This window comes from Pipra filicauda, unplaced genomic scaffold (genome assembly GCF_003945595.2).
Source record: "Pipra filicauda isolate LSUMZ 115617 unplaced genomic scaffold, ASM394559v2 scaffold80_size11013439_pilon, whole genome shotgun sequence".
Lineage (NCBI taxonomy): Eukaryota > Metazoa > Chordata > Aves > Passeriformes > Pipridae > Pipra > Pipra filicauda.
Genome location: NW_024104987.1, coordinates 7,468,629 through 7,477,466, shown reverse-complemented (window position 1 = coordinate 7,477,466; position 8,838 = coordinate 7,468,629). Strand labels below are relative to the sequence as shown.

The 8,838-nt window shown below is 58.0% G+C and overlaps 1 protein-coding gene across 1 annotated transcript; it reads left to right on the top strand.

Moving 5' to 3' along the window:
• The first annotated feature begins 5,753 nt into the window (after positions 1-5,753).
• On the top strand, positions 5,754-8,838 carry LOC113992467. Its single transcript, XM_027729783.2, has 7 exons — positions 5,754-6,408; positions 6,604-6,752; positions 6,902-6,970; positions 7,526-7,597; positions 7,733-7,894; positions 8,420-8,528; positions 8,704-8,838. The coding sequence occupies exons 1-7, from the start codon at positions 5,830-5,832 to the stop codon at positions 8,815-8,817; spliced, it is 1,254 nt and encodes a 417-aa protein (XP_027585584.2). The 5' UTR covers positions 5,754-5,829; the 3' UTR covers positions 8,818-8,838.

The following is an 8,838-nucleotide window of genomic DNA, read 5'->3' as shown; positions in this document are numbered from 1 at the left end:
TTTTTTCTTTTTTTTTTTTTTTTTTTTTTTTTTTTTTTTTTTTTAATTTTTTTTTTATATCATTTTTTTGATTTTCTTTTATTTTTTTTTTTTTTTTTTTTTTTAGTGTGTTATATCTCTTGCCCTGTAGGGGTGGAAAGAAAAGCTAAACAGAAGTAGCTGTCAGCTTATGAGAAGGGAATAGAGACTGTTCATTGCTGTGTGGGCAAGCAAGAGCAGCCTTTGGGGTTGTTTCTGCCTGTGGCTCACCCGAGAGCACAGAAGGGAACGTTCTGCTGGCAGAGCTGAGCAGCACAGCAGCTCCTTGCCAAGTGAGTGGCCTCTCATCTCCTGCACAGCAGAGCAAGGACTTTCATCAGAACTAAGTTAGCGGAACATCCCAAGAGGACAGCTTAGGGCAACCCGTTCGCAGGGCTACTCACATCCTTGTGTCAGGGAGCTGGGAACAAGCTCACGTGTCTCCCAGCAGAGCAGGGAGTGCTAGTTAATGTGTTGGCCTTTTCATTTTGCAAGCTTTTGGATCATTATTGTTCTTCAGTGACAAGTCACATGAGGGTCTTGGTCCTCACTTGAACACTTGTCTGCACTGCAAAGCCAGGCACAATTTTTGGAGTTGCCTGGGGCTGATGAGTTTGTGGCGGAGTCTCGTGGGGAAGGGAAGTTGGAACAATATCTGCTTCTAATGCAGCTGTGCTCTCCAAAACACTAACAACCGAACCTGCAATAAAAAGCGTGAGGTTTTTCAATTTCGGTGCTTCCTGTGAATGCTGTGCCCTCTGAGCAGCTGCTGTGTGTGTTCAGTGGGGCTGTTGGTGTAACCAGGCTCACTTGGCTTGCAGCCTTCTCCCACAGAGAAGTAGGACTTGCTGATCACTCCTGTCTTGAGTGATACTAATTTTTGGGTGGAGGGGACACTTGAGGAAGGAGCACAAGATGCAGGTGGAGGGCTTAGTCTCCAGGATGATATAAGGATAAATTCCCAAACTGTGATCTTCCCCCTTGATGAGACAAACACACTCCAGTAAAACCTACACCGCTTTCTAGCCTGCTGATGTGAGGAACAAATAAAAGCTGCTGGAAGCAGTTGCTTCAACAGCCTAAGAACTGTTTAGTTTTGCTTATCCTTGTTCTACACCTTTCTCTTCCACTCCAGCATCTAAAATATGTATGAGGCCAAGGGGCTGGCAGTGACTGAGCAGGACAAGCTTTGAACACCAGGCAGACAAAGGTACCTCAGCATGGAGTGGTTGGATCAGCGTGGATTAAACCTCCAAGCCACATCCCACGAGGGGTATGCAGGGCTGGATGAGGTCTCAAAGCTGTTGATGGGTTTCCTGCATTTTCAGAGTACCACAAACAAATCCCAGCTGTACTCTGTGGCCACAGTGTGGCTCCTCAGCCTGGTGGGGTAACACTGCTGTGCTGCAAGTATTGAAAGGATTAACTGAAGCATGTGAAGTCCTTGTAGATGTTTGTGTGCCCCCTTGTTCCAAACCAGTACCAGACCATGATCTCCATCCTGAAAGCCAGTGTTAAAAATGTGAGAGGTATTGCTCTTCTCTCCCCTGCTTGTCAGACCTGCCAGGAGCAAGGCCAGGGCTCATTGAGGGCTGTTGGCCCATTCAGGCCTGTTTTAACTGGGCTGTATTTGGGAAGAAACCATGGAACCACAGCACCAGTGAGCAGAGGGTTGTGCTGCTGTCCCTGGGGTCACTGTGGTGAATGGATGTTTTAAGGTCACTTACAGAATCACTGGTAAAAGCAGGTTTAATACAGAAGTGAAAGCTCAACAAAGTTGTTGGCAGCCCCCAGCACCTCCAGCCACTGCACACCCCAGGGCCTCTGCCAAGGTTGCTCAGTTCTCCTCTTCCCTGCACGTCCCACAGGGAGGCAGGACCTGGCATAGGCAGAGCCAGGGCAGCTCCTTGGCTGGTCCAGTGTGTGCCCTCTGCTCAGAAAAGGGCCTTGTTCAGGGTGGTGGGAAAAACAGCAGGAGCTGAGAGCCCCCTGAGGGCCAGCCTGGATTGACATCCCACCACAGCCCCTCCGTGGGATGCGTGGCACCCGAAACCCTTGGGGCTGGGGAGGAACCTTTTGAAATCCAACAAAGGCAAGTGCCAGGTCCTTCATCCAGGATTCCCCAGCACCCACACCTCTGTCCCGAGGGTGCAGCCAGCACGAGGCCACGCAGCAGCACGGACCCTCTGGGCAACAGCGTGGGACTGACAGGTGAGTGCCATGGGGACAGCACTGGAGCCATTCCCTCTGGCTGTCCTAGCCAGGGTCAGTGTGGTGCCCTGGCACCAGACCCATTTAGCCAGCAAACAATCCCTGGGAATGCTCATGTAGCTGTCCTGTCTCCTCCCACTGGTAGCAGGTTCCTGACACTCAAGGAGGCAGCTTCAGGATGGAGCCCCTCTGAAACGCAGTGGCTGCCCAGGGCAGGGAGGGATGTGAGGTAAAGGACACAGACACCCACACCCGCCATCCCAACCTGCCCTCACACCTGTGTCCTCGCTTGGTCAGCACCAAGGGCAGACCCAGGCCCCCTCAGCCTGTCCCCAGTCCCTGAGCTCATGGAGCCAAACTCGAGTACCCCCTGAGAGCCCAAAGGCAAAGGCTGCCCACCCCACAGAGACCCTCCAGCTCCTGCAACCACAGCACCCAGCCCCATGTTGGCCTTGCCACCTGTCCCAGTTCCCATGGGACTGGGCTGCTGTGGGTGCCTCTGGGAGGAATTCCCACAGTGGTGAGTTTTGGGCACTTCCCTCTATGGATTCACTGTTGCCTGATATGAGCTGGCGCTTTTTCCCAGGTGGGAACCCACAAGTAACCCATTTCCCCCATTATTTTGTAACCAGCCAGGGAGTTGGACTGTGCTGGGGTGGGATGGGATGGGGGAGAAACCAGGCTCAGCACCCTGTGATTCCCCCTGCAAACACTGTAATTCCCTGTAGGACATCCCTGGCCCAGGAGCCAGGATCCCCCAGGAGCTCACCCAGCCCTCCTGTGCTCAAGGCTCCAAAGCCTTGCTGGAACAGGGAGATGTCAGCACTCTGACTGCCTGATGGTTGAATCTGCAAGTTCATAAGAGAGTTTCTTGCTGATGGTTTTTGTAAGGACTTGTCTGATGGGTCACTCTGGTTCAAAAGATTTTTCCCAGCATTCAAGTGCTTTACTTCCTAGGCTTGTCTGGAAGCACGTGTTTATCTGCTTTTCCCTGCTTGTATGGCTCTCTGCTTTGGAGCGAGGTGCTGGAAATCCCTGTGTCTATGCCATCAGCAGCAGCCTTCCACCATTCCCACATTTAAAGGAGAAGGGAAACTCTGTCATGCTTCTGAGATCTCAAAAAAGTGAACAGCTGGCAGTGCAACCTCTCTGGGCCTGATCTCCCAGAGTGTTCCAGAACGGCCCAGCGTGTGAGGACATGGATCACCTCTCCACAGGGCACAGCTCTCCTGGGGGGGCACAGCTCACCCTGCAAGGGGCACCTGGGGCATGGGCTGCCCAATGTGAGCTGTCCCCGGGGTCATTTTGGGGCTGAAAATGGTAAAGCTGAAGGTGCCTCAGCACATGGATTCCACTGGCTGCCAGGACCTGGGCATGCCAGCAGTGAGGGACAATGGGGATGTTCCACAGAGGGCTGGGCTGCTGCTGTGTAACAATGGGTGACCTGTGCCAGGGTGGGCCATCACCTTGAAACAGGGGACACCATAAACAGAGCCACATGTAGAAAGGAACGAGGGGGAGACCGCAGGGGAAGGAGCCTGTCAGCTGCGTACCTTTGCTCTACCTCCTGCCACACCTCCTATCACCTGCCATCCCACTGCTCCTGTCTGGAGCAGTAGCACAAAAGGCCGTTGCCCACAGCAGGTCTGTGTTTTTGGACAGGTCAGCAGCCATGGCAGAGCTCACCCTGGGCCAGCTGCTGGATTCGGCCATCGGGATGCCCAAGACTGAGCCCATCAACTTCGAGCAACTGCGCAACCTGCTGAACGGGGTGCTTGTGAACCTGGGCCTGCGGGATCTGGTCATCCAGGAGAGTGGGGAACCCCCAGAGGGGGCCCCGACAATCCCCCCAGCTGCCTCTATGGCTGCTGACCTTGAGGAGTTAAAGCAGAGAACGGAAGCCAATGAAAGAGAAATCGCTGAGGTAGAGGCTCTTCCCAGCCCCCTCCTCTGGGGTCTGCACCACTGGGCAGCTGCTGCCCCTTCTTGGTAGCTGAAGATGTGATGGAGGCCCAGCAGTGTCCTGTGCCAGCCTGTCCTGTGTCCTGCGCTGCCCCTGGCTCTGTGCAGATCATAGTGGGGGGAAGGACCTGCTCCCCAGCAACCCTGCCCTGGGGCTCACCCTGCCATCCCCCTCTCCTAGGTCAGGGCTCTTTGCGAGCAGCTCCGTGTGGAGATCAACGAGGTGAAGGAGCAGCAGTCCCATATGGAGGAGAACATGCAGAAGATGCAGGAGACTCTGGACATGGTGAACTGCCAGTGGTGCCCCTGGGAGCTGCCCCTTACCGTGTTGCCCTGCTACCCTGCTCTACAGCCCTTGGTGGCTCCCAGCGTGAAGGGCACCAGGAGGGAAGAGTGGGAAGAGTGTCCCCAGAGTGGAATGTGCCAACCCACCCAGAGCTCCCCCTCCCCAGAGCACTGCCCCAGGGAGGGCAGAAGGGCACCTCTGCCTGCAGGTCAGACCAGTGGTAGAGGTCACTGCCTGCCTCAGTCAGGGATGCTGAAGCACTCGTGAACTAAACAGCCACCAGAAAAGTAAAGTGGGTGCTGGGAAGGAGGGGAGATAAAGATCCACCTGTGCAATACAGCCACAGCCCCTGGGCACAGCCCTGCCCAGAGTCCCTCTGCCCTGTGCCTGAGCTAATGTGTAGATGTTCCTTTTAAATCCTGCTCCCGTGTTCTGACTCCTGTCCCTCTCCTCGCCCCACTCCAGGCAAACTTGGAGGATATGGCAGAGAACCTCCACAATGAGCTGACAGACCCTGTCATGGACACTGTCACGGTACATCCCTGAGCACACCCGGGCCCTGCTCCAGGATGTGGCTGCACCCCCAGTGCACCCTGTCCCCCCACATCAGGGGATGGGCAGCAATGCTGGGGGGGTCCATGCTCCTCTGGATCCCGTGGAGGGTGACAAAGATGATTTGGGACCTGGAACATCTGTCTCCTGAGGAAAGGCTGAGGGAGCTGGGCCTCTTCAGCCTTGAGAAGGCTGAGAGGGAGCCAAGGCTGGGAGGGTGGTGCTGAGCATCTAGGGGGATCTGTACCTCAGTTTCCCCAGGAAAAGCTGGGTGGGGAGGCTGGCTTGGGGATGCTGAATGTAGCCCCATGTTGTAGCCATCCCACTGTCTCCTTCCCAGTCTTCCATGAAGGACATTATGGGGGAGGATGGAGAGGTCCCCCCAGACTGGCAGCAGGTCCCCCCGGACTGGCAGCAGGTCCCCCCAGACTGGCAGCAGGGGCCTGGCATGCGCTCACACCCCTGGGAGAACCAGGGGCTGATTGTCATCGGCAATGAAAGTACGTCTGGGCAGGCCTGGGGAGGGGATCCAGTGGGTGGGAGGGGCACAGCGGGGCAGGCAGGGGGCCTGTGGACTGCTGGGTTTTCCCCCAGCTGTGTTCCCCAGGGCTCCCCCAACCCCAGAGAGTTCCCCCTGTTCTCTTCTTCCAGTTGTCCTCGCAGAGAGGTTCAGGGCATCCTCACCAAGGCAGCGGGATACCCGGGCCCCCAGCCCTATGCCCTCAAAAGCCACAGACGGGGCACAGAGCAGAGGGAAGGATTTGCCACCTGGGGTCACGAGCAGCCCTCGAGTCTCCTTCATGGCAAGTGACATGGGATGGAACGACATGGGACGGAACAGCATGGGACCGATCAAGGACGAAGAGATTCAGATGGGCATCTCCAAGGGAGCGGCTCTTCCCAGCCCCAAGGCATGGAGCAAAGGGAAGAACTTGCCCCATGGGGCTGTGAGCAGCCCCCGAGTGTCCTTCATGGAAAGCGATATGGGATGGAATGACACGGGACAGGTCCAGGATGAAGAGATCAAGATGGGCATCTCCAAGGGAGCGGCTGTTCGAAGCTCAAGGGCATGGAGCAGAGAGAAGAACTTGCTGCACGGGGTCACGAGCAGCCCCCGAGTGTCCTTCGTGGAAAGTGACGTGGGATGGGATCAGAGCGGGGATGATGAGGAGATCAAGACAAGCATCTCAAAGGCAGAGGCTCTTCCCAGCCTCCTGGATGTTCCCCCTGAGATGAAGGACGTGAAACATATCAAGGACGAAGAGATCAAGATGAGAATCTCCAAGGCAGAGTCTCTTCCCAGGCCCCTGGGTTCTCCCCCTGAGATGAGCGACATGGAGCGGATCAAGGATGAAGAAATTGAGATGAGCTTCTCTAAGGTAGACTCTTCCCAGCCCCCTGGGTGCTCCCTCTTGGATGCCCCCTCCCCTGGGGTCTGCACCACCGTTGTGCTGCCCTTAGACCAAGGCCTGGTTTAAACCCAAGCTCACAGCAGCACAGGGAGCTTCACTGAGAGAAGGGGGTGGAGTTTTGGGGGCAAGAGCTGGGGCTGAAACACTGCTCTGCATGCTCAGACAAAGAGTTTGGATGGCAGTGTCACTGCCCTGAGAGTGCATCCAGGATCCCCTGGCATCCACGCCCCCATCCCAACGAAGGCAGCACGAGGCCACCCAGCATCACAGAGCCACTGGATCCCAGCTGAGAGTGTGGCTGGGACTGACAGGTGAGTGCCACGGGAACAGCGATGGCTTCGGGGACAGCACTGGCCCCACTTCCTCCACAGGGCCCATGTGGGGCCCTAGCATCAGACCCATTTATCTGCTGATTGAACCGTGGGGATGCTGGTGATGGAGCTGTGCTGTCTCCTCCCAGTGGCAGCAGGTCCCGGACAGCAAAGGAGGCACAAGGAAGGGGCAGCTTCAGGACGGAGCCCTCTGGGATGTGAGTACAAAGCTTTCCTGATGAGTGTAGGGGACAGGGGATGAGTGTAGGGGACAGGGGATGGCAGGTCATCCCCCCAGGCAGGGCTGTGACAGTGCCAGAGCCGGGCATGACCTGCTCTCCTGGCACGGCTCAGGGGGGTCCTGAGCACTGACCAAGCGAGGACACGGGTGTGAGGGCTGGTTGGGATGGCAGGTGTGGTGCCACCTCACCTCCCTGCCTGGCCTGGGCAGCCACGAGCAGCCCAAGCATTTTGGAGACACCAGCAGGACCCGAGGCTTTTGGGCACTTCCCTGCAGATTCACTGTTGCCTGGTATGAGCTGGAGCTTCTCCCCCGGAAAATAACTCACCTCCCCTATCGCCCCCCTTTATTTTGTAACCAGCCAGTGGGTTGGGCTGTGCTGGGGTGGGGTAGAAACCATGCTCAGCACCCCGCGATTCCCCCTACGAACACTGTAACTCCCTGCAGCGATGTGCCTGGCACTGGCTGCTGCCTGCACAGGCGGGGCTGCATCACCCCCGGAGCTCACCCAGCCCTTTTCTTCGCATTTTAGGAAGCTCCTCAAGGTGTCCTCTCCCGACTTCTTGCCCAGAGACCAGCCCTTCACCATGCAGCTTCCTGGCCCGTGAGTATCAGCGGCACCGGTGCCTCTTGGGGTGTGTGGGTGGGACAGGGGCAGGGGGATGTTGGCAGTGCCCTGCTGTGGCAGGGATGGCTCGTTTGGCCCCTGTCACCCACCCGTGTCTCCTGCCCTCTCCAGGCCCTCTCCACCCGGGTCTCCTGCCCTCCCTGGGCTCTCTCCACCCGGATCTCCTGCCCGCTCCAGGCGCTCCGATATCATCCCCTACACGCCGCCGCCGTCCCCCGGCCTCACGGGCCGCCTGCCCCCCATCGTCAAACAGTACCAGGAGCACGGACAAAGGTCGGGACGTGGGCCCTGGGGGTGTGGGGGAGCCCTGCCCAGCAAGGAGAGCTCTTCTCTGGGTGGAGGCGGAGGGGCCCGGGGGCGCCGGCAGGAGAGAGGGGCTGCGGAGGGTCAGAAGGTTTTACAGCCCCACCCTGTCTAGCCCGGGTCTGTCTCGATGGCACTGAAGCCACATGTGGCGAGTTGCGTCTGGTCTCTGCCTGAGCTCAGGCTTGGTGGGGGCTCGGGTGCCTCCTGTGAATGAGTTCCCAAAACCAAGCCCTGCGGCTGGGACAGCCCAGCTCCTGCCTCCTGGCGTCCCCTGCGGAGGGCACAGGTCCTGCCGTGGCCGCGGGTCCGTCCGGGGCTGTGGGGAGAGGGCAGATCCCTGCAGGGCTGGACGGGCACGGGTCTCCTGCAGCAGCTGGAAGGGAGCCGGGAGCCCCCCAGGGAGCCCCCGCTGTCCCCCTCCCTGGCATAGCAGGGTGAAACACGGGGTGCCACGGTGCTGAGCACTGAGCATCCCTGTGCCCCACCCCACAGGGAGCAGGCAGAGGGGTATTCCCGCAGATCCCCCATGTACTGTGGGGGCCGGCACACCAGCATCTGCCCAGTGCAGCCGATGGAGCCCCTCCTCCCAGACCCCAGCAAGGTAGGGATGATGAAGATGGGATTATAGGCTGGGGCAGCCGAGGCGGGGAGGGTGATGCTGAGCGTCCTGGGGGGATCCGTGCCTCAGTTCCCCCCGGAAGAGCTGAGCAGGGAGGCTGGCTTAGGGATGCTGAATGCAGCCCAGAGTTCCAGCCATCCCCCTCTCTCTTTCCCAGCCCGGCGTGTTTGACCTGGTGGGCAGGGATGGAATCGTCTACCGGGGCCGGCAGTGCAGGAGGACTCCTATGGGGTCCTGGATGGAAGGAGCAACCTATTCCAATCTGCAGTAAAGAGCTACAAGCAGCCAAGCA